Below are 24,839 nucleotides of genomic sequence, written 5' to 3' on the forward strand. Positions count from 1 at the left end.
TCAGACCTCCATAGTCCATATACTCATTTATGCTTCTGACTATGTTCTATACCGTGTGTAGCTCTATTAAATTGCCGAGGACATGTTTGTTTAGGCCTATCATTAGCCCAAGGTGAGCCAGGGAAGCTACTGCTAATACAGGGAGGAAGGAGACCGACTGAATTGGTTTCTTATCGGGTGAGCAGCTCATTGTGGGACTGAATCCCATTACTCAGCTCATGGGTGGCTGCTGTAATCTGGCGCACCACTATCATACAGTTGGGGAAGATTGACCACTTAATTATCCACTAAATTACCAGGGCGAACTGTAACCAGGCCACTAAGAACAAACTGTAACCAGGCCACTAGGAACACACTGTAACCAGGACACTAGGAACACACTGTAATCAGGCCACTAAGAACAAACTGTAACCAGGCCACTAAGAACAAACTGTAACCAGGCCACTAGGAACACACTGTAACCAGGCCACTAGGAACACACTGTAACCAGGCCACTAAGAACAAACTGTAACCAGGCCACTAAGAACAAACTGTAACCAGGCCACTAGGAACACACTGTAACCAGGCCACTAAGAACAAACTGTAACCAGGCCACTAAGAACAAACTGTAACCAGGCCACTAAGAACAAACTGTAACCAGGCCACTAGGAACACACTGTAACCAGGCCACTAGGAACACACTGTAACCAGGCCACTAAGAACAAACTGTAACCAGGCCACTAAGAACAAACTGTAACCAGGCCACTAGGAACACACTGTAACCAGGCCACTAAGAACAAACTGTAACCAGGCCACTAAGAACAAACTGTAACCAGGCCACTAGGAACACACTGTAACCAGGCCACTAAGAACAAACTGTAACCAGGCCACTAAGAACAAACTGTAACCAGGCCACTAGGAACACACTGTAACCAGGCCACTAAGAACAAACTGTAACCAGGCCACTAGAAACTAACTGTAACCAGGCCACTAGACACTAACTGTAACCAGGCCACTAGGAATGAACTGTAACCAGGCCACTAAGAACAAACTGTAACCAGGCCACTAGAAACTAACTGTAACCAGGCCACTAGACACTAACTGTAACCAGGCCAATAGAAACGAACTGTAACCAGGCCACTAAGAACAAACTGTAACCAGGCCACTAGAAACTAACTGTAACCAGGCCACTAAGAACAAACTGTAACCAGGCCACTAGAAACAAACTGTATCCAGGCCACTAAGAACAAACTGTAACCAGGCCACTAGAAACTAACTGTAACCAGGCCACTAGAAACTAACTGTAACCATGCCACTAAGAACAAACTGTAACCAGGCCACTAGAAACTAACTGTAACCAGGCCACTAGACACTAACTGTAACCAGGCCACTAGGAATGAACTGTAACCAGGCCACTAAGAACTAACTGTAACCAGGCCACTAGAATCTAACTGTAACCAGGCCACTAGAAACTAACTGTAACCAGGCCACTAGAATCTAACTGTAACCAGGCCACTAGACACTAACTGTAACCAGGCCACTAAGAACAAACTGTAACCAGGCCACTAGAAACTAACTGTAACCAGGCCACTAAGAACAAACTGTAACCAGGCCACTAGAAACAAACTATATCCAGGCCACTAAGAACAAACTGTATCCAGGCCACTAGAAACAAACTGTAACCAGGCCACTAGAAACTAACTGTAACCAGGCCACTAGACACTAACTGTAACCAGGCCACTAAGAACAAACTGTAAGCCAGGCCACTAGAAACTAACTGTAACCAGGCCACTAGAAACGAACTGTAACCAGGCCACTAGAAACAAACTGTGTCCAGGCCACTAAGAACACACTGTAACCAGGCCACTAGGAACAAACTGTAACCAGGCCACTAGAAACTAACTGTAACCAGGCCACTAGAAACTAACTGTAACCAGGCCACTAGAAACAAACTGTAACCTGGCCACTAGGAACAAACTGTAACCAGGCCACTAGAAACTAACTGTAACCAGGCCACTAAGAACAAACTGTAACCAGGCCACTAGGATCTAACTGTAACCAGGCCACTAGAAACGAACTGTAACCAGGCCACTAAGATCTAACTGTAACCAGGCCACTAGAAACTAACTGTAACCAGGCCACTAAGAACACACTGTAACCAGGCCGCTAGGGACGGCTTGGCTGCTCCAATGGGCATTGCTGAGGAACACTGGTGTAGGGCCAGCCAGGTAAACCTCTTCCAAGAAATGTTTATGTTCTAACCAATTTAGCGACATTGTCCAATGCCACCACAACTAAATGAAAGTAAGCTAAAACAATGAAAATAGCCCATTAAGGTCAAATTTGATACTCTTGATTCTTCATAGGTTTATTCCTCTTATGTTTGGCTTTTATATTCATGCCTTCTAAACTACAGCTCTAAATAAAGGGGGTGTTTTCCACGCCTCTGTTGTGCTTCAGTGCTACTAATGTGTCCAGCATTCAGTAGTAGAGGGAAGTGGGCAGAGAGAGGCTGCCAGGCTAGCCAGCGTAGGATGCAGGGTGTGCGGTGTGACAGTGACAGAAGGTGTCAGGAAGGGCACATATGGAAGGTGCCAGTGTGGGTCAGGCGACCAGACAGACAGGAGGCCTCTGTAGACACCTGGAGCACAGCCCAGCCCTGACAGAGTGGTACAGCTCTACACACTGGGGCTCCAGCCAGCACAGTACGCACATACTGTGGCTACTACTTAGGACCAACTAGTGGAAGGAGAGAGAGCAGAGATTGTGTGATTTTTATTTGCATATGGCGTTAGGTATGCAGACTGCGGAGCTAGCTGACTGTAGGGTTAGATGACTTTAGCTAGATAACCTACGCATTCAATATCCATTTAATTACTTCCTGCCCTAAGAGAATTAGAGCATAGATTGACACTTTATTAAGCCGTTTCCCCCACCACGTTCATAAATCAATGCTTAGTACAATGCTACATATTTTATTCAGACTAAATGAAAATTGTATGAATAACCTATTGATTATGTTTTGGCAAGACAAAAATATAAAAACAAAGGTCCTGCAGTAGGTTTTATCATATACTGTGTCTGGAGTTTAACTAATTTGTGAAATTTTTTGAAAGAAGTTGGCAATAGAGATTGCATGAGTACCGAGCAGGGTTTAAAAAATCAGGCCCTTTTGGCCCGCTGGTCTGTAAAGGGTTGTATAATGTGAGGATGTAACTAATTGTTGTAAGCCACAATAGCTCTGATTGATGCTGAAATGTGCAAATAAATTGCGCTAATGCAGTCATTTATTCACTGTTGTTATTGCCCACAGTGTGCTTGTGGAGATGGTGAGTAAAGCATAAGTCATAAATAATTTAACATCTTTGCTTGGAATTTGTTGATATAAAAGGTCAGAATAACTGACTCTAAAAGAGATTGTGCACAACCTGATTTTCTGGTTGAAGAGCTTTCAGATTTTCAGTGCTGGTTAAACAAAACATATATAAGTAATGTGTCTTGTGAGTGAAAGGGGACATTTCTATTTTAAAATGAAGAAAACCACAGTTGGGTGTAAATATCAATTCATGCAAAGACCAAATGATATATCTGTAATACAAATTACAATGCTTTGGCAAACACCCTTCTTCATGTTATTGTGTATATTTTTTCAGTCGTATTTCTGTTTTTACATTTACAGTGCCATCAGAGAGTATTCTTACCCCTTGACCTATTTCACATTTTATTGTGTTACAGCCTGAATTCTAAATTCATGAAAGAAAATGAAATGTCAACCATCTACACACAACACCCCTTAATGAAAATGTGAAAACATGTTTTTAGAAATTGTTGAATTTTCTTTGAGAAAAAAAATATCTCATTTACATAAGTATTCACACCCCTGAGTCAATGATTTGTAGAAAGAACTTTAGCTGCGATTAAAGCTGTATCTTTCTGGGTAAGTCTCTAAAACTGGGTTTCTCAGACTGAGTCCTCGGGACTGTGCACATTTTGGTTTCTGCCCTAGCACTACACAGCTGATTCAAATAATCAACTAATCATCAGGCTTTGATAATTTGAATTAGCTGTGTAGTGTTAGGGCAAAAACCAAAACGTGCACCCCTTGGGGTCCCGAGGACCGAGTTTTGGAAACACAGCTCTAAGAGCTTTCCACACATGGATTGTGCAACATTTACCCATTATTCTTTAAAAATTCTTCAAGCTGTCAAATTGGTTGTTGATCATTGCTAGACAATCATTTTCACGGCTTGCCATAGATTTTTTTCAAGAAGATTTCAAACAAAACTGTAACTTGGCCACTCGGGAACATTCACTTTCCTCTTGGTATGCAACTCCAGTGTAGATTTGACCTTGTGTTTTAAGTTATTGTCCTGCTGAAAGGTGAATTCATCTCCCAGTGTCTTGTTCGAAAGCAAACTGAACTAGGTTTTCCTCTAGATTTTGCCTGTGCTAAGCTCCATTACATTTATTTTTATCCTGAAAAACTGTCCTTAATGATTACAAGCATACTGTACCCATAACGTGATGCAGCCACCACTATGCTTGAAAATATGAAGAGTGGTACTCAGTAATGTGTTGTATTGGATTTGCCCCAAACATAACACTTTGTATTCAGGACAAAAAATGTATTGCTTTGCCACATTTTTTGCAATATTACTATAGTGCCTTGTTGCAAACAGGATGCATGTTTTGGAATAGTTGTGTTCTGTTCAGACATCCTTCTTTTCACTCTGTCAATTAGGATACTATTGTGGAGTAACTACAATGTTGTTGATCCATTCCAAGTTTTCTCCTATAGGAGCCATTAAGCACATTTTTACTCCTGAACTGATTTAGGCTTGCCATAACAAAGGGGTTGAATACTTATTGACTCAAGACATTTCAGCTTTTCATTTTTAATTAATTAGATTTTTTTTTTTAAACACCATTCCACTTTGACATTATGGGGTTTTGTGTGTAGGCCAGTGACAAAAACTAAAAATGTAATACATTTTAAATTCATGCTGTAACACAACAAAATGTCGGAAAAGTCAAGGAATGTGAATACTTTCTGAAGGCATTGTAAGAACAAAGTGGGAGACAGGAAGAGCGGGGCTGTATTATCTTTACCTCTCCTCCCTCCTTCCCTCTCCACCTCTGGTCTCTAATTAATCTCCTGGTTGTTGAAATATCGGAGGGAAAGATGCTCTCTGAAATATTTATGTGTTATGTTTCTGTCTGGTCTTTTTGTTCTGCTTTGATTACATTTGGAATTGCTTTCTCTTCTATTTCTGGAGCCATTTAACAGGAATGAGTGTTTTTATGTGCCGGAACGGATGAGGATTTAAGTGTCTGCTCTAAGCAAATTTACAGCAGAGAGATGGTACTGTATGTGGGTACATACTGATTCATACACACACACACATACACACACTTCACAGACACACACATACACACAAAGAGGCGCATGTCTGTGTCGACTCAGACACACCACAGACACACCACTGTAAAAAAATGTTGAAGCAATTATCTATTTTGTTTACAGAAGCGTGATGCCTGGCTAGAAAAGTGTAGAAAATTCAATATTGACATAATGATTCACACTGGGACAAAACAAAGTCACTATTGTTCAATTTAAACTTTAACCTTTAAAGTAGTTTTTCTTGGAATCTGAGGGACCACTTTCTTTACCTCAACAACCTTGGTGTCCTTTCAAATATTGTCTTCCCTTTCAGTGTGACATAGGTGAGGTCAATCTCTAAGATCACGAGTTACATGCACATCTCTTTCCCATGATTCACTCTGAGGTTTTAAGTAAATTGAGTTCAAGCTGAGATCAACTATTTTAAATCCTGGCCATTGTGTGTCATATAGTAAATCCTTATCTGTAAATGCAGATAAGAAATGTATAAGTGGGTAACAAAGGTTAATGTATGTGCAGTGCAACTACAGCAAATGTTCTGTATCCAGTCTTTCAATGTCCGGTACACAGTAGATTATCCAGGACAATGGTGTTGTATTATAGCATCCGCTCAGGATCTTCTGAAGGCCTACACCCTTTTAAGGTCAAAAGTGTCTCATTCACTTGACAAAAGAAACTCAAACTCATAGAACTGATTCTTTTACAATAAAAGTAGTAGTAGAACCTTTTTGCGGTTCTTCAGATTTAGTGACCCCTGCTCACTCAACTATCTCCTGAAAAAGCCAGTTCAGGAGCCAGATACAGAAAATCGGAATGCAGAATAAACTAACTCTGGCTATGCTAGAGCCTGTGAGTCAGAGCTTTGATGCGCAGACTGAATAACCAATCAGGCCCAAGCCCAGCAGAGTACATGTATTGTATTGCTACCAGTGGCTGCCAAGTGACTGCAGAGAGAGTTCCCACCTTGCCCCTTAACACTGTCCCCTCACTCCTCTCCCAGTCTCTGCTTCAGGTCTTGGGTGAGCAGAACTACTTGGTGGCATAGTGTGCTTAGATTAGATCTAACCTCCCTGTAAGCATCTGAAACTTCTTAAGCCCCTGGAGTGCCTATTTTAAAATTAGATGTTTGTGTACGAGTGCATTAAGGCCCCAATCTTTTCCAGCGCAGATGGTTTAAAACTTGATGAACTGAAATCTTGCTTGTGTAGCTTTACTGCATTGGAAACTCTTTGGAGACGTAAAAACCCACAATTCATTGCAGATGGGGAACAGGGCCGGCTGCCAGCGTGCTAAAAGTATATGCAAATACAGGCCTCCCCCTTTAAGAGCTCTCGAAGCATGCCTCGTAAACGGAGAGCAGTCGGAGGGAGAGAGAGTGCAGGCAGCACCAACAGCCTGTTTAGGAGGCTGCCTGACTGCATGGTGGAGGAGCAGCTGGCTGGCCCATTGGGAGAGACGGTGCCGTGGAGGAAATATAGTTTTACTGTGAAAGGGGACAGGGATTTACGAGGGCTGATCTGTTCTCGCTACCCCCCAAATCATAGCATTTCTCCCTGCACTAGAACCTCAAATCAAATCATAGCCACATGGTCATTGACCATGCTGCATATTGGCAAGTCAGATATTCAAAGAGAAGTCCTAAATCCAAGTCACTTTCCCAGATTCAACAACCAAGATAGAAGGTTGACTATTCTGTCTCTCCAACCTTGTTTTTTTTAGCAGACTTTGGCATTTCACTAGATTTTCATTGTAATAGTGCAGGGTTTTAAAGATGGGAAGGGGAACAAAGGGAGAAAGGGGAAATCACTTGAAGTGGCATTGTCTCTCCCAACCACAAACTGCAACTGTGATTACTATAATGACTGTGCCACCCACCCCTCAGAGCATGGCTCTGTAATGGCTGCTGCTTCTCTGTCTCTGTGGTGGCAGAAGCTCCAGCTGGCCAACGTGGTCCTGCACCCATACCCAGGCCCTGTCCAGGCCCAAGTAGGGTGAGATGTGATGGGCAGGGGGGCCCTCTCCTGTGCCTCTCCCATCCTGCATCCTGGTCTCAGTCCACCAGCTCGCTTAATGAAGATGCCCATCAAGCTCAGAAGGGAACAGAATCAATAGGCTGAGCTGAAAGGGGACCAGCATTCTTGGGGGAAGACAGGGAGGAGGGGGAAGAGAGGGAGGGAGGGACACATGCAGGGGAGGGAGGAAGGTAAAGCCCACTAAATGAGTGTAGCAGAATAGAAGAGTATAGAACAAAGAGTAGACTAGGTAGAGGATGTACATGGGATCGATCAGTGGCCTGAGGAAATTGATTCTCTGTGTTTGTAAAAGCATGCCCCATTACATTGGCATGGATTTAATAACTCTGTAAAGCCCATCTTTGATTGATTATGGAAGTTACTACAGTAGGTGTTCAAACACAACAGTAAAACATCTATTGGGATGTTGCACAAAATAGAGCCTTTTATATTTTGTTACTGGGCCCCAGCCGGAGCGTCATGCTAGAATAGAGCCCAAAGCCTCAATGTCTTTTATCAGATCCAAGGGCTTTACAGGAACTCACTACACTTTCACATTAAACAGCACTGCCAATACTACTTACAGTAATACACTACCTGTCACGTTCCTGACCGGTTTTCTGTTATTTTGTATGTGTTTGACGGTCAGGGCGTGAGTTTGGGTGGGTAGTCTATGTTGTGTGTTTCTATGTTTGTTAAGGGTGACCTGATATGGCTCTCAATTAGAGGCAGGTGGTTTTCATTTCCTCTGATTGAGAGCCATATTAAGGTAGGTGTTTTCACACTGTTTGTTTGTGGGTGGTTGTCTCCTGTGTCTGTGTCTGTGTCTGTGTCTGTGTCTGTGTCTGTGTCTGTGTCTGTGTCTGTGTCTGTGTCTGTGTCTGTGTCTGTGTCTGTGTCTGTGTCTATGTCATTGTGCCACACGGGACTGTTTTCGGTTTGTTTGTTTGTTCGGTTTATGTAGTCTGTTTCCTGTTTCATGCGTTCTTCACGTTATATGTAAGTTCGTGTCCAGGTCTGTCTACATCGTTTATTTGTTTTGTAATTATTCAAGTGTTCGTCGTGTTTTCTGTTTTGTTTATTAAAATATCATGTCGTATCAAACCGCTGCATTTTGGTCGAATCACTACTCCTCCTTTTCAGATGAAGAGGAGGAGGAACGCCGTTACACTACCTTTAGTATTTAGTATTTTATTAGGATCCCCATCAGCTGTTGCTGAAGCTACTCTCCCTGGGGTCCACACAAAACAACGTGACATAATACAGAACATGAATAAACAAGAACAGCTTAAGGACTGAACTACAACCATTTAAAATGATAACAATAGAACCAAAATGGTACATACTGAAAGTTACCCTCGTTACTGACAATTTTATTTTATATTTTTATTTAACTAGGCAAGTCAGTTAAGAACAAATTAATATTTTCAATGACGGCCTAGGAACAGTGGGTTAACTGCCTTGTTCAGGGGCAGAACGACAGATTTTTACCTTGTCAGCTCGGGGATTCAATCTTGCAACCTTTCGGTTACTAGTCCAAAGCTCTAACCACTAGGCTACCTGTTGGCCCAGTTAACCTCATTACTGACAGTTACCCACACATCAGTACATATCCATGTGCTTAAGAGTTATTTAGGTCAGATAGGGGAGAGGTGTTGTTTTATTAGTTTTTTTTTAAAGCAAATTTTGCTGTTTGCTTGAGAAGGAAGAGGGTTCCATGTGATCATTGCTTTATTGTGTGTTGCCTTGAATTCATTCTGCATTTGTGGACTGTGCCCTGATGGCATGTATGGTGGGGTAAGTATGTCTGTCAGATCAGACAGAAACAAATACAATGCTTCTAGTATGTTTCTCCTCTACTTTGAACCAAGAGAGACTGACATGCATACGGTTGATATAAGCCCTCTGTGTAGATTGAAGGGCAAGACTTGCTGCACTGTTCTGGGCCAGCTGCAGGTTTTCTAGCTCCTTCTTGACAGCACTTGACAATATCACCAGGCAATAGTCAGTATTTACGTAGATAAAACTAAAGCCCGCAGGACTTGTTTCTCTTTATCTCTTTATCACCGACAGACCTCTCCCCATCTTTACAACAATTTCATCAATATGCCTTGACCATGACAATTTACAGTCTTAAGGTGACATCAAGAAGTTTAGTCCCCTCACCTTGCTTAACCATCATGTCATTCATTACCAGATTGAGAGGTCTAGAACTGAGATCATAGGGAAATATTTGTACCAAATACAATGCTTTTAGATGGGTAGAGGACTAGTTTATTACTATCCACCCATTCCAAAACTGATGCAACTCTTTGTTTAGGGTTGCAGTGATTTCACTAGATGTGGTTGAGTCATCAGCCTACATGAACACACAGGCTTTGATGCTTTTAATGCTGTTGGTAGATCATCAGTAAAAATAGAGAACAGTAAATGGCCAAGACCGTTAGCTGCCTTCCGGAATACTACACTTTATATGTTTTACATTGGAAAAGCTTCCATTAAAGAAACCCTCTGTGTTCTATTGGATAGATAGCTCAGCTCTCAACCAATGATATGACAGAGGATGGAAAGCCATAACCTATACATTTTTCCAATGACATGTTATGGTCAATAATATCAAAGGCTGCACTGAAGTCTAAAAATACAGCTCCCACAATCTTCTTATTATCAATTTCTTTCAGCCAATCATCAGTAATTTGTGTCAGTGCAGTAGGCCTACATGTTGAGTGCCCTTTCCTATAAACATGATAGTAAGTAGTCTGTTGTTTATTTGTCCAAACAAAAAAACAATATATGTACAAACGTATGTGGACACCCCTTCAAATGAGTGGATTTGGCTATTTCAGCTACACCCGTTGCTGACAGGTGTATAAAATCGAACATACAGCCATGCAATCTCCATAGACAAACATTGGCAACAGAATGGCCTTACTGAAGAGCTCAGTGACTTCCAACAAGTCAGTTTGTCTAATTTCTGTAGACTGCCCCAGGCAACTGTAAGCTCACAGAACAGGACCGCCGAGTGCTGAAGCACGTAACGCGTCTGTCCTTGGTTGCAACACTCACTACCGAGTTCCAAACTGCTTCTGGAATCCACTTCAGCACAATAACTTAATGAAATGGGTTTCCATGGCCGAGCAGCCGCACACAAGCCTAAGATTACCATGCGCAATGCCAAGCATCGGCTGGAGTGGTGTAAAGTTCGCCGACATTGGACTCGGGAGCTATGGAAACGCGTTCTCTGAAGTGATGAATCACGCTTTACCATCTGGCAGTCCGACGGACGATTCTGGGTTTGGCGGATGCCAGTAGAACGCTACCTGCTCAAATGCATAGTGCCAACTGTAAAGTTTGGTGGAGGAGGAATAATGGTCTGGAGCTGTTTTTCATGGTTCAGGCTAAGCCCCTTAGATCCAGTAAAGGGACATCTTAACGCTACAGCATTCAATGATATTCTAGACGATTCTGTGCAACAGTTTGGGAAGGCCCTTTTCAGCATGACAATGCCCCCATACACAAAGCGATGTCCATATAGATATGGTTTGTCGAGATTGGTGTGCAAGAACCCGACTGGCCTGCACAGAGCCCTGACCTCCACCCCAATCAAACACCTTTGGGACGAATTGGGACGCAGACTGCGAGCCAAGCGTAATCGCTCAACATCAGTGCCGGACCTCACTAGTGTACTTGTAGCTGAATTGAAGCAAGTCCCCTCAGCAATGTTCCAACATCTAGTGGAAAGCCTTCCCAGAAGAGTGGAGGCTGTTATAGCTGCAAAGAGGGGACAGCTCCATATTAAATGCCCATGATTTTGGAATGAGATGTTCGACGAGCCGGTGTCCACATATTTTGGTCATGTAGTGTCGCATTGTATCTGGTCAAACACCATTTTTCCAAAAGTTTTCTAAAAGCTGGCAGCAAGCTGATTGGTCGACTGTTAGAACCAGTAAAAGGTTTTCTCCAGAACAGCCACCTTGTCCTCGAACCTCAGGAACTTTACCACTATCAACCTGGGTCTGTCACCTGGACTGGAGGTTTTTTCCAGTCCTCTTGGTGCGCTCCAGCTCAATCTCCCTGTGATCCATCATCAGCTTTTCAGTTACCATTTTCCTCAATTTCTCCTCAGAATCAGTCCAGGTCTCATGTGGAGACACTGGGATTCCATCCAGAACAATGTTATTTCACCTTGATTGTCCTTCTAGATAATCCTGTTTCCCTATAATTGTTAACATAGATTTATAGACAGTGCTGATGTCGTTTCTCGTGGTCGTACAGTTAATGTCCATCTTGCTGCAGTCCTGCTTCATCACTTCAAGCTCTCCCTGGGTTAGAATTCAACCATTTGCACTTTTCTGGTCAGATCGTCCATTCTTGTGTTTGTTGTATCCACCAATATTTAGACAAAGCTCTTGAAGCTATTCTCCTGCTATTGAAACAGCTCCTGGTAAAAAAAATTGTTGTTGGTCTTTTTATTGAATTTTTATGGCAGGGGATCAAATCAAATCAAAGTCTATTTGTCACGTGCTTCGAATACAACAGGTGTAGACCTTACAGTGAAATTCTTACTTACAGGCTCTAACCAACAGTGCAACAAATGTATTAGGTGAACAATAGGTAAGTAAAGAAATAAAAACAACAGTAAAAAGACAGTGAAAAATAACAGTAGTGAGGCTATATACAGTAGCGAGGCTACATACAGGCACCGTTTAGTCGGGCTGATTGAGGTAGTATGTACATGTAGATATGGTTAAAGTGACTATGCATATATGATAAACAGAGAGTAGCAGTAGCGTAAAAGAGGGGTTGGCAGGTGGTTCTCTAGCACATCTTTCACCTGTGCTTGAGAAACACTGTCCTCTGCAGTTTTAGGTGGCATGGTGACAGCGTCGACTGATGTTCTTAGATATACCACGCAGTTCCAGCCAGGTCAGGTCGCAGGGAAACAGCAACAGGCAGCAGGGAATATAACCACACGCCTGGGACACTTCCCAGCCACAAGGGCTAACAGCATCGCTGGATGTATTCAAGCTATTCTTGGAATACCCTGCTAGCTTGATAGCTACCTGCTAGTCTAGTAGCTAGCTACGCCAAACAACTTCAGAGTTTTTGGTCTGGACAGATAGTAGCGGTCACTGCAACTGAGGCTAACCGCATCACGGGATCCAAAAAAGTATATACACTGCTCAAAAAAATAAAGGGAACACTTAAACAACACAATGTAACTCCAAGTCAATCACACTTCTGTGAAATCAAACTGTCCACTTAGGAAGCAACACTGATTGACAATAAATTTCACATGCTGTTGTGCAAATGGAATAGACAAAAGGTGGAAATTATAGGCAATTAGCCAGACACCCCCCAAAACAGGAGTGATTCTGCAGGTGGTGACCACAGACCACTTCTCAGTTCCTATGCTTCCTGGCTGATGTTTTGGTCACTTTTGAATGCTGGCGGTGCTCTCACTCTAGTGGTAGCATGAGACGGAGTCTACAACCCACACAAGTGGCTCAGGTAGTGCAGGTCATCCAGGATGGCACATCAATGCGAACTGTGGCAAAAAGGTTTGCTGTGTCTGTCAGCGTGGTGTCCAGAGCATGCAGGCGCTACCAGGAGACAGGCCAGTACATCAGGAGACGTGGAGGAGGCCGTAGGAGGGCAACAACCCAGCAGCAGGACCGGTACTTCCGCCTTACTGCAAGGAGGTGCACTGCCAGAGCCCTGCAAAATGACCTCCAGCAGGCCAAAAATGTGCATGTGTCAGCATATGGTCTCACAAGGGGTCTGAGGATCTCATCTCGGTACCTAATGGCAGTCAGGCTACCTCTGGCGAGCACATGGAGGGCTGTGCGGCCCCACAAAGAAATGCCACCCCACACCATGACTGACCCATCGCCAAACCGGTCATGCTGGAGGATGTTGCAGGCAGCAGAACGTTCTCCACGGCGTCTCCAGACTCTGTCACGTCTGTCACATGTGCTCAGTGTGAACCTGCTTTCATCTGTGAAGAGCACAGGGCGCCAGTGGCGAATTTGCCAATCTTGGTGTTCTCTGGCAAATGCCAAACGTCCTGAACGGTGTTGGGCTGTAAGCACAACCCCCACCTGTGGACGTCGGGCCCTCATACCACCCTCATGGAGTCTGTTTCTGACCGTTTGAGCAGACACATGCACATTTGTGGCCTGCTGGAGGTCATTTTGCAGGGCGCTGGCAGTGCACCTCCTTGCACAAAGGCGGAGGTAGCGGTCCTGCTGCTGGGTTGTTGCCCTCCTACGGCCTCCTCCACGTCTCCTGATGTACTGGCCTGTCTCTTGGTAGCGCCTGCATGCTCTGGACACTACGCTGACAGACACAGCAAACCTTTTTGCCACAGTTCGCATTGATGTGCCATCCTGGATGAACTGCACTACATGAGCCACTTGTGTGGGTTGTAGACTCCGTCTCATGCTACCACTAGAGTGAGAGCACCGCCAGCATTCAAAAGTGACCAAAACATCAGCCAGGAAGCATAGGAACTGAGAAGTGGTCTGTGGTCACCACCTGCAGAATCACTCCTGTTTTGGGGGGTGTCTTGCTAATTGCCTATAATTTCCACCTTTTGTCTATTCCATTTGCACAACAGCATGTGAAATTTATTGTCAATCAGTGTTGCTTCCTAAGTGGACAGTTTGATTTCACAGAAGTGTGATTGACTTGGAGTTACATTGTGTTTTTTAAGTGTTCCCTTTATTTTTTTGAGCAGTGTATATTGCGAGGAAACACTGTCAAAACTTTACAAAAACAACAAACTGAGCTCTCTCGTTCCGCGTTCAGCATGTGTCGCCTTAGGGTCTCTCATGTAAATCCTCTCTTCTAAACCCTCCACAACCCTCCCATCTACAGATAACACGGTATTGTTGGTTTACCTTCCAAGATGTTGGGATGTTATTCAGAAACTCTGGGCCTGGATGTAGTTGAGATAAAATAATGCAAACGTTATCTGTTCCTGATGAGTTTGTTCACAGACTCACGCTCCCTCTGAACCCTATTTTGTGCTGGATGATCATTCTAGTGTGTCAGCTCACATGGCTTGCCAGGAAAAAGTTAAACACCTAGGATCCTAGATAAATAGTCCTCATCGCTGTACCGTTGCAAGCAGCAATTATTTGGAATGCTTCACCATGACTATTTTACTATATATTTTACTAGCTGGTGATTATCACCCTCCTCATGGCAGAGACTCTGTTGTTAGCCCTCTCTATGCTTTGGCGTATCAAGTGGAAAATTATACCATTATTGCAGTACAGTCCACACGCGACACTCATTTTTATCACCAGTAACAGTAGGGCTTTCGTCATCTTTAGTCTCTGTTGTCGTGTTTAGTTCTTCCTCAATAGTTATGTTTGGTGAGATACAGATATTTCTTCTGTCATGCTGCAGTCTGAAAGACGTCCTTCCAGTGGAGGATACCACAATGTCCTTCTTGGACAGATTTTAAGTTGGCATGTGTCCATCCTCTGTACATGAAGACGTACTCTGCTTTTGTCTGTTTGCCCTGCCTGGGATTAGGTTGCCAGAGATGGCTACACTGCTTGTCTACTGGAAATGCAATGGACAAAAAAGCAAGTGGATATATGTACATCTGTAATATTCCTGAGTTCCCGGTATAGTGCCTATTTGTCTTATTAAGCTGTCTTGTGACTGCAAACAAAGTCAATGGAAAGTGAGATTGAAGAGATGCCTGTGAGTATTCCAGTCTCCTTTTGGTCTCTCTGAAGAGGATGATGTATGCTTAGGTCAGAATCGCAGGCTATCTTTGTGCAAGTGCTGCAGGAGATGAAACTACAGGCTGCCTATTAATTATCTGTACACGCTTTATGTTTAAGGCCGATGGCATATGGGGACATCCCTGTTTAGACAGTATCTCATGATTAGTGTCCTTGTATGGAGGCTTCTGTTGGGGTCAGAGGGCATGTGAAGCAAGGCTGACACGTTGGTGAGAATGAATAGGCCATAAAATGCCCTCTCCATCATCATGTCTTACAGCACACTGGTCACTGGGATCTGTTATGGGCTTTACACTACAGTACTGAACATGTGCATTTTAATCCAAACCCCATCTGAAATGCGCTTTTATGGCGTGGTGGATAGCATCAGCAATTAGCAGCATTTTGTTACATGAACTACAACAAGATAAATGAACACTGAGATTTATATATGAGATATTAACTACACACACGCCCCTAGATTCCGTGATAATGGCGGGTGGGGCCGAGTGAGGGAGGATGGGAGGGTTTTCCAGTCAGTGGATTTTCCATGGAGAGTGCGTGCTGCTGGGGCGGCCTCAGTCTTTATGGCTGGGGCTCTGGGGAGCCACTGTGTTGCTGGTTGAGGGCCGTGTGTGCAGCTGAGGCCCAGGGCCCATAAATCCTGCCCTCCCAGCCCCAGACAGCGCATTAACGTTCTGCATTATCTTCACTGTGATCCACGGCACCCTGAACTAATGTTAATGGCTGTATGAGGGCGCGTGGATAGCATGCCCTTCCCTGACCCATTTGGCCTTACCAAAAAGAAAGTTGCAAGTTTTGTCCTTTTGGTTTTGTTAGAATAAAGGCAGCCAACAACCCTACCCACTCAACAGTCCTTTACGGCTCAACTACTGCTGAAAGGATCTGGCTTATTCCTACACAGTGATTACCACATATTATGTGATTAAAATAAATGCTATAATTCTCTATATCTTTCCACCATGACCATGACTCTTGTCCTTGCACTTTCAAACCGTTTACTAGTGTGCATTAAGTTGTCATCCACAAGAAATATGCGTAAACATAGACTGCAATTACACAAATAGAAGGCTGAAAAAACTAAATGACGATTGTGTATTGCATACTTGTGGTTATGGTGATTTTCTCTGGTTTTATGTGCCTTACAAAATGGGCTTGCTCCGCAATTTGTCTTGCTAGGAGGATGCGGCCAGGGGAATGATTGCTAGCCTGCCAGACGGACAAACACTACGCTCACACCCTGACAGTGTGGGAAGCACGGATTAATCATGGAAATAATACTGAATCAGTGCTGGAAAGTCCCCTCAAATGATGTGTGTTGTGACCTGTCTACATGCAGTGCATGTCTGGTCACGATGAGAACAACTATCAACATATCACTATTACTATGGCGTTACATAGTTCAGTGAAGTAGGCATCTGTTTGATATCTGTTTGATGAGATTTTAGGATTCAGATCTATGTTTCTGAACTAATTATTTGATTCAGAGCTATGATTCTGAACTAATTATATGATTCAGATCTATGATTCTGAACTAATTATATGATTCAGATCTATGATTCAGAGCTATTCGTTGTGACTGAATGTTTTGATGCTACATTTTTTTTGTTATGCACTTTCCTTTTTCCCTCTGTGTCTGTATATCTCTCACGTTCTATCTATTATTCTCTGCAGCTCCGTCGACAGTGTCCATCATGCACCAGATCAGTCGTACCGTGGACAGCATCACTCTGTCCTGGTCTCAACCAGACCAGCCCAATGGAGTCATTCTGGACTATGAACTGCAGTACTATGAGAAGGTAGGTACCCACTGCACACTACCCATTAACAAACAGTCTGCTCTATCTCAGCTCCATGTACACAGACACACATGAAGATATAATTGAGTCTGCCCGTCCTTCAGCTCAGCAGGGCCAAATAAGGTATCCACTGACTGCAAAACGAGCTCATTTTTTATCAAATTGAAATTCAGAACATCTTTGCCTGTTGGTGTACAGTGTGTTCACTGAGGCAGGCAGACATAGCTTCTGAATCCCGCGCACAACTTCTGCTTGATCCCTTTCAATTATAATCACGGTCAGTCAATGGGAAAGGAAACCGCTCTCAGCCCTCCAGAGAGATTTGCGGTTGAAACAATGGAGCGTTGACTGCCATAAAAATAGTATTCAACAGACAGCATACTTTCTCACAATAAATTTGACAGACAGGAGTCTGTCTGTCAAGGCGGTCGGTCGGTCACAAATACTACCACACGCAAACACATGCTCACACACTTAGATACAAGCAGACCAGAACACACACACACAACGTTCAAAGAGGACTCCTCTGTGACTGCGCACCATGCTGCTCCACTTTTTAGTCTAATTATTTTCTCAGACACTGCTGAGGAGAGCTGTCAAAACAATTGTTCCGGCCCCTGCCGTGGCTTAGAACTCACAACTGTAATCATGCTGCTGAGTGATTGGGCTAAGGCAGCAGCCGGCACAGTTTTAGTCTCCTCTTCCAGACAGACCTGTCAGCTTTGTGGAGAGAATGAACCGGTGTGGCAATGAAAAGTTGCACTGATCGTCAGAACACACAGCTCAAACAAACTAATTCTAGCTGACCTGAAACTGCCATCCTTTCTGCCTCCGGCTGTTGCTTTTCATTCTCTGTTCATTCTGCTTGATCAAATAGATACATCAGTGTTAGAAACATTTGAGTCTCTATCCTAGTTACTTTGATCATCAGCCTATTTATCTAAGGCACTAAATTAATGCATGCGAATGGTAATTGTTCTGTGGATGGCACTGATTTGTATTCCTCCCTCTTTCTTTCCTACTCTGTCAGGACCAGACAGAGTACAACTCAACCATCATAAAGAGCCAGACCAACACAGTGGTCATCCGCGGTCTCAAACCAGGCGCGATCTATGTGTTCTTGGTTCGCGCCCGGACCGTGGCCGGATTTGGCCGTAACAGCGGCAAGCTCTACTTCCAAACCATGACTGAGGGTGAGGGTGCAGCTAACATTCCCTCAGCTCAGATAGAGCATAGAGAGATGCAGAGTTATCACATCCCATGCATGGCCCATCAACCCAACCTGGACCATTACAACATAGACATAATGACCCAACAGACACAAGGATGTTGATGGGGAAATGGTCTGAGATGCATTCTACAAGACAACTCTCCAACAATGTGTACACCCATTGTTTTATTTATGTGGATTTCATTCATTATTTTCTCAGCAGAACTCACAGGGAAGTTATTTTGTGCCATTGAATAAGAGAGGTAATGCATGAATGTAGATGTTTTTGTAGTTTACTGTACTTGATTAAGCGTGGCCTAATGTAAACCATACATCAGGTTAAAGTGTCTAATCTGTATAGAAGGACAGTGCTTGGCAGATTAGCTTCTCCCCTGGCTCCTAAGCAGCTCATCTGATGTTAGCACAGCGACCTGGGTGTTCTCTAAACATCTCATTACCTGCAGTGCCGAGGGCCATCATTAGCCTGATCTCTCCTTTGCTCTCTTCTCCTCCACGGCAAGCAGCCAGCACGCTGCCAGACAAAAGATAACCCAGCATTACAGTTTGATGCATACAGTACCACCCTGTGACACAACCCATGACACAGCCCTCCCCAGTCTCCACCCCAGACAGAGCAGTCAGGACCTGGGGTGGTGTTATGAGATTATGTGCCTACAGCCATGCTGGATTCCCTGTATTTGGCAACGCTCTGGAGGGAAGGGAGCTGGGTCTCTCCCAAACACGCTCTCTCAGTTCCAGACGAGCGGGCGGCCATATCGCTGGCATTTGAGCCCGCTCAGTGGGCTTTGGAGAGAGGTCTTGTGCTGCCAACCAAGATGCCCATTGGTCTCTCCAACCGTCTGTCTGTCTGTCACCCACTGTTTGCTCCAAATGCATTTGCTCAGATACTGGCCCATATGTTCCAGTGTGTGATGGTGTGTTTGTGTGTGTTTGTCTAATCACAGAGGAGTACAACACCAGCATTCAGGAGAAGCTGCCTCTTATCATCGGCTCTGCAGCTGCAGGTCTGGTCTTCCTCATCGCAGTGATTGTCATCGTCATCGTCTGCAACCGGTGAGTCATTCATGCATCAGTCCAGCCAACCAATGCCGCATATCACAAAACAGTCAAACAAGCCAGCCAGATTAGACACATTCGCTTTAGTGTTTTTTGTTTCTCCCCTACTTCGTTACTGTACTTTAATGGGTCCTGTGGCTTGTTAAGGTGGGGTTTATAGTTTATAGGCTGGTTGTGTTTAGTGGTCATTAGCTAGCTGTGGAGCGGGTAGGCCTGGTGCATAGACCACACCCCCTCCCTGGCCCAGCGCTATAGCTCTTTGTCTTTCTCCCAGGAGGCGTGGCTTTGACCGAGCAGACTCGGAGTACACAGACAAGCTGCAGCACTACACCAGTGGCCACAGTGAGTAACCCAGCCCTCACTCTCACTCTGTGACTGTTTGCACCTCCCCCACACTCTTGCTAACACACACACACACACACCTGTCTCCATGGCTACCGGCTCACACAGTCGTCTCCATGGCTAACGTTCAACCCTCTGCTGCCTCACACACCTGTCTCCATGGCTACCACCTGGCACTCTAGTGTCCTTGGCTACCTCCCAACCGTGTGCTTCTACTCACCTCTCCATTGGTAATCATGTCTCTTGTTTTCTTCAACCGTCTTCATGCTAGGATTTATCCCAACATAGCTTGTGTACAAGTGTGTGTTGGCTGTATGGTCTCCTTTCATAGTCAACTAATTCCATTGTTGTGGAAATAGCATTTAGTCTTCTCATAGCTTGTTAAGTCCATTAACATGCTAATACCACGCACACCTTTTGCCATTGCTGAACAATTCTAAGGAGATTGTGAAGAAAAGGCCTTTATTAATTATTTTGTTTTCAATGTTGGCCCAGAGTTCCATGAAACAGAAATGAATCTTCAAGTTGGAGCTCAGGAGCTGCAATTTAAACTCGTTTGGCTCTCTCTGGGAGTTTAGGGCTTATCATTTTTCCCTCCGTCGGTCAGCTAAAAAAGAAAGGGTCTGATATATTTCCTCCCTGAGCTTATTTCAGTTTTATTAATTTATATATTTTTCTATTTAGCTCTTCTGCTTTCCAGGCTTATCAATATAGACAGCTTTCCCATGTGTAATCAATACAATCAGACTGCAGCAAATGCTGTATTTACAGAACTTGTTTCTTCCAGGGTGTAATTCAGTGGGGGTTATTGCCAGAGAGGCTGAGGGCATTTCCCATCTAATAATACCATTCCACTCCCCTGTGTGTGTCTTCATTCCCCCACTGATGGTCACAGTTTTCCTGGCTGTCCTCCCCTGTGTCAGGTGGTCTCTGCCATGCTCTGGTGGGTGGTCTTTGGATCGCTCTATAGATTGGGAAGAGATAGGAGGGTTGACTGGGGACTTTCAAGGGGCTCTCCATCTGTTCCTGAACACTTCTTCAGTTTAGTCTGCTATGCAGGTGGCCAGATGTGGAAGTAATAGCAAGAATAATCGGATTTGAAACCTGGGACACTTAAGTCACTGAACACTTAAAGTCCACCTTAAGCCAATTTACCTGGCATCAGAGCTTAAGAAAGCCTATTTATTTTCTGGAGCAGAGAGAAATACTGGTATAGTGACTGGCTGCCTCTCCTGGGTGTTAATGGTCTGCTATGACACTATGGCGCTTATACATACATTACCCTGCCGATAACTCACTGGGAATACCATGTCATTGCCCATTGATTATTATAGTCCTGATACCCCCAGCCAAACCTACTGTTCCTACCTTGCACTAACACTAACCTCTCTGACTCTCTAATAATAACATACTGCATTGGCTACTCACACTCTGATTGTTAAATACGGACACGGTTGCAGAGTTTGTGCGTGTATGTCAGAATACAAAATTATATCGGCTTCTTCTTTTTCCAAGTGACTCCAGGAATGAAGATATATATCGATCCGTTTACATATGAGGACCCCAACGAGGCGGTGAGGGAGTTTGCTAAGGAGATTGACATCTCTTTTGTAAAGATTGAGCAAGTCATTGGCGCAGGTAAAGAGAAAGGCCAGTAATTTTTTACAACTAAAATTTTGAATGTTGTCTGTATTCCAATGAATTAGGGACTACATTTTGGCTCATAATGTGAATGTTTGTAACCTCTGTCAGACATCTCCTGTCATTAACTGTCTCTCTGTTATGTCTTGTAGGAGAGTTCGGGGAGGTGTGCAGTGGGAACCTGAGGCTCCCAGGCAAGAGGGAGATGTTTGTGGCCATCAAGACGCTGAAGTCGGGCTACACAGAGAAGCAGAGACGGGACTTCCTGTCTGAAGCGTCCATCATGGGTCAGTTTGACCACCCGAATGTGATCCACCTGGAGGGTGTGGTCACCAAGAGCGCCCCGGTCATGATCATCACTGAGTTCATGGAGAACGGATCACTGGACTCCTTCCTCAGAGTGAGTTACACACTGTTTGTCATAGTCCCACTGAGTCAAATATTAAAACTAATGGCTATGCAGATAGACAGGTAGACAAAGACATGCAGACACTCGGATGCACGCGCACACACACATTCACACTCACAACCACACTCACAACCACACACACACACACACACACACACACACACACACACACACACACACACACACACACACACACACACACACACACACACACACACACACACACACACACACACACACGCACACACACACACTGGTAAATGACTGCTAAATACACATCCTAATGCTAACCCATCTAGTTTCAAGTGAACATTAACATGCAGAACATTTATCATGTGGAACTCCTCTTTACTTAGCATAGTGTCCATCAGTGAGCCTTAGAGCGTGTCCTTAGAGTGAGCATTTTCTACCCAATCAAGCTGCAGTATTAATGTTCTCTGAGTGTCTGTCTGGTCCAATTATTGATTTATATTACGCTGCCTCTAGCGCTGGCTGTTATACAGTATTTCCCCTTGATCCCCATGTTTGACTACAGTAAAATGTAGTCTAAGTACAGTAGCTCACCAGCTGCTGGTGAGTGAGGCTAGCATTTCAGTGAAGTTAGTCATGCTCTCATTTTGTATTTATCATACTAACCCACATTCAGTCCTCCTGTTTGAGTCACAGAAAAGGACCTATAAACTTATAGGGCTTTCTACGTATGTCACAAAATGCCTCTGTTAACATGTTATTCAGCATCTTAACATTTAGTCGAACATATTTTATGAAATACAGAACTCATAGAACGCATGTCTCAGAAAATACATTCCAGATAGCTAACCTCACCTTGGGAGGGTTTCTAGTTATTAGCAAGAGTTAAGAAGAAAACATGTCAGCTCTAAAAGAATGAAGTTGGCTTGTAGATGAGAGGCTGCTGTCAGCTGTCAGCCAGTCCTGTGGCGTCTGTCTGTAGCATGTCAGCTGAATGGGAGCATGTTTTTCCTGATGTGACTGGGTGCCCAAAAGCTTTCATCTCTTATTGGACTCATCGGGGGTTTGAAGTAAGGAGTAAAAAACTGAGTGGAAAAGAGCTAGTGATTTATGGAAATCTTCACAAATATAAAGGATTTTTCCCCCCATTAGTTTTACTTCATTTTAAATCAATTGTGAGTGAGAACAGTATAATTATAAAATATGGAATTTCTACTGTTTGATATAAATCACTATGTTCATGTTTAGATATATCTGATGTTGCTACTAGCCAGTCTATGTGGATAACGTCCCCCTCCACCACCTCTGTTATAGCCCTAGTTTCGTCACTCCTCATCCCATTGTCATTGTTTTCCTCTGTATGGATCATACTGAGTAAGGCTTTCACAACTCAGGGCAAGAGAGCAAACTGACGAGTATCAGCTCTGAGCTATTAGAGAATATAATAAACTCGAGATGTAAACTCTTCCTCTGTGGATCAAAATACACATCAAAATCCTCCATTAAAAAGGAGGCAGCCATCCTCCTGTCAGCAGACTGCTGCTCTGTCTACTGCTGGAGGTGCAAAACATGAACTTTATTAGCATTCTGCTTCAGACCTCCGAGACACTGTATGACAACTCACTCTTGAATTTGACAGGGTTGTGTGTCTCTGTCTCTGTGTGGTAAGCATATTTGACAGCACATTTTATTCCAAACAACAGAGCATCACTGTGGCACCTCACTGTATGACAACGTTTGCTGACAGCATCAGTGCTTTAGAACGTGGCGCTCTGTGAAGGAGGGCCAGGCAGCAGGGGGTTAGTTAAGATGATCACCTTAGATAGGAGCTGCCAGCTGAAGGGTCAGCTCCCCTACAGCTCCTGGTGCAGCTTACGCTGCTGTGATGCATCTCCAAGGTAGAGCTAAAGCGAGAAAATTAGATCAATCACATCTAATAGATGGATGGAGACAACAAGCAGAGAAAGTAGGAAAAGTTGAGGGCCATGTAATGACCAGATAAAATGGTAGGGGTAAGTTGATCTACTGTTGTTTCCAGGAAACCATACACCAAATTAATAATTTGACCAAATATTTAGGAAGAGGTCATCATTTCATGTGAAGGACGAAATCACAAGGAAAATGTGGTTAGCAAGTTAAGTCCAATTAAATTAATGTATTGTGCTAGAGGTTTCATGATGCTTGTATCTAAACGAAAGTATATACTTTTAAGATTTTTAATTTTTACTATATTCTACATTGAAGAATAATAGTGAAGACATCACAACTAGGAAATAACACTGGTCTCCCTCGTGCCCTGCATTCTGTAGTACAGACATGGCCTGCTTTCCCTTATGTAAGGAATTAGGCACTTTCCCATGTTTACTACAGTATGTATTGTAGACTGCACAGTAGCCTAATAAACAAATAAACACATTTAGTTAATAAAATAATGATAAAAAATACTCTTTCAAAATGCTGATGTTGATTTAGTTATGGATCCATAACAAATTACTCTGGGAATAAATATCACTGATTTACAGTATTGGAACAAAGTTGTCATATGAAGGCACACAGTTTATAATCCTCCAATCATGTAGCCTACTCCCGACCGTCACGTTGTACAGCACCATGTTTTCCAATCCATCCTAACGGAGGGTTTCGTTTTTAGTTTTTCTCTGAATAGAAACACCATAATATTAATCAAGTGAATTAAACCAGATTTCTTAAAATCAATCCCATATACTATGTTATTGCAAAAAAGGTTTTAAATTCTCTGGTAATGCCAAAAGAGAAGACTATCAAATGCTTCTCAAAGAAGACCTCTGGTGGTCAAACTAGCAATAACTTGCAGTAACAGAAAAAATGGCTGAGAATTAAATGACGTACCACAGAATGCTGCAGCAGCACGCAAGGTGTGCCGCAGTATGATGCAACTTTTAAAGGAGGACCCACTGTACATCAGTTGGGGCCTCTATAAGATTCAATATGAGTTCCTTACCCTAGCATGAAAGTAAATCCTGGTAGCTGTGTGGGCTAATATAGTCAAAATGTTTGCCTTGGTGTAAGTTGAGCCAATGGTCGAGCCAGTGGCAAGTTGAACAACTTTAAGTGCTTTCTTTCCAGGTGTAATGCAAGGCATTATTGCTGGGTTAAGAGGTAACAACAGAGCCCGGTCTTTGTCAAAAGTGTTTAAAAAAATACAAAATGTTTGTTACGTGTTAAGCCTGTGTTAAAATATGTTTAAAATTATTAAA

General features: G+C 43.5%; 1 protein-coding gene across 9 annotated transcripts in view; it reads left to right on the plus strand.

Annotated features, from left to right (window-relative positions):
* The window catches only part of LOC129815162 (ephrin type-B receptor 2-like), a 175,724-nt gene that overhangs the window by 134,571 nt on the left and 16,314 nt on the right, over positions 1 to 24,839 (plus strand). For 4 of the 9 annotated variants that reach the window (XM_055868636.1, XM_055868642.1, XM_055868639.1 and 1 more), the window contains exons 6-11: positions 16,830 to 16,954; positions 17,985 to 18,147; positions 19,130 to 19,238; positions 19,516 to 19,583; positions 21,099 to 21,221; positions 21,377 to 21,624. In XM_055868636.1, the coding sequence (XP_055724611.1) occupies positions 16,830 to 16,954; positions 17,985 to 18,147; positions 19,130 to 19,238; positions 19,516 to 19,583; positions 21,099 to 21,221; positions 21,377 to 21,624 (836 nt within the window). The remainder of the gene's footprint in view (positions 1 to 16,829; positions 16,955 to 17,984; positions 18,148 to 19,129; positions 19,239 to 19,515; positions 19,584 to 21,098; positions 21,222 to 21,376; positions 21,625 to 24,839) is intronic. The other 5 variants (XM_055868638.1, XM_055868643.1, XM_055868645.1 and 2 more) reach the window with 3 other exon arrangements.

The sequence above is a fragment of the Salvelinus fontinalis genome, chromosome 18 (assembly GCF_029448725.1).
Source record: "Salvelinus fontinalis isolate EN_2023a chromosome 18, ASM2944872v1, whole genome shotgun sequence".
NCBI lineage: Eukaryota > Metazoa > Chordata > Actinopteri > Salmoniformes > Salmonidae > Salvelinus > Salvelinus fontinalis.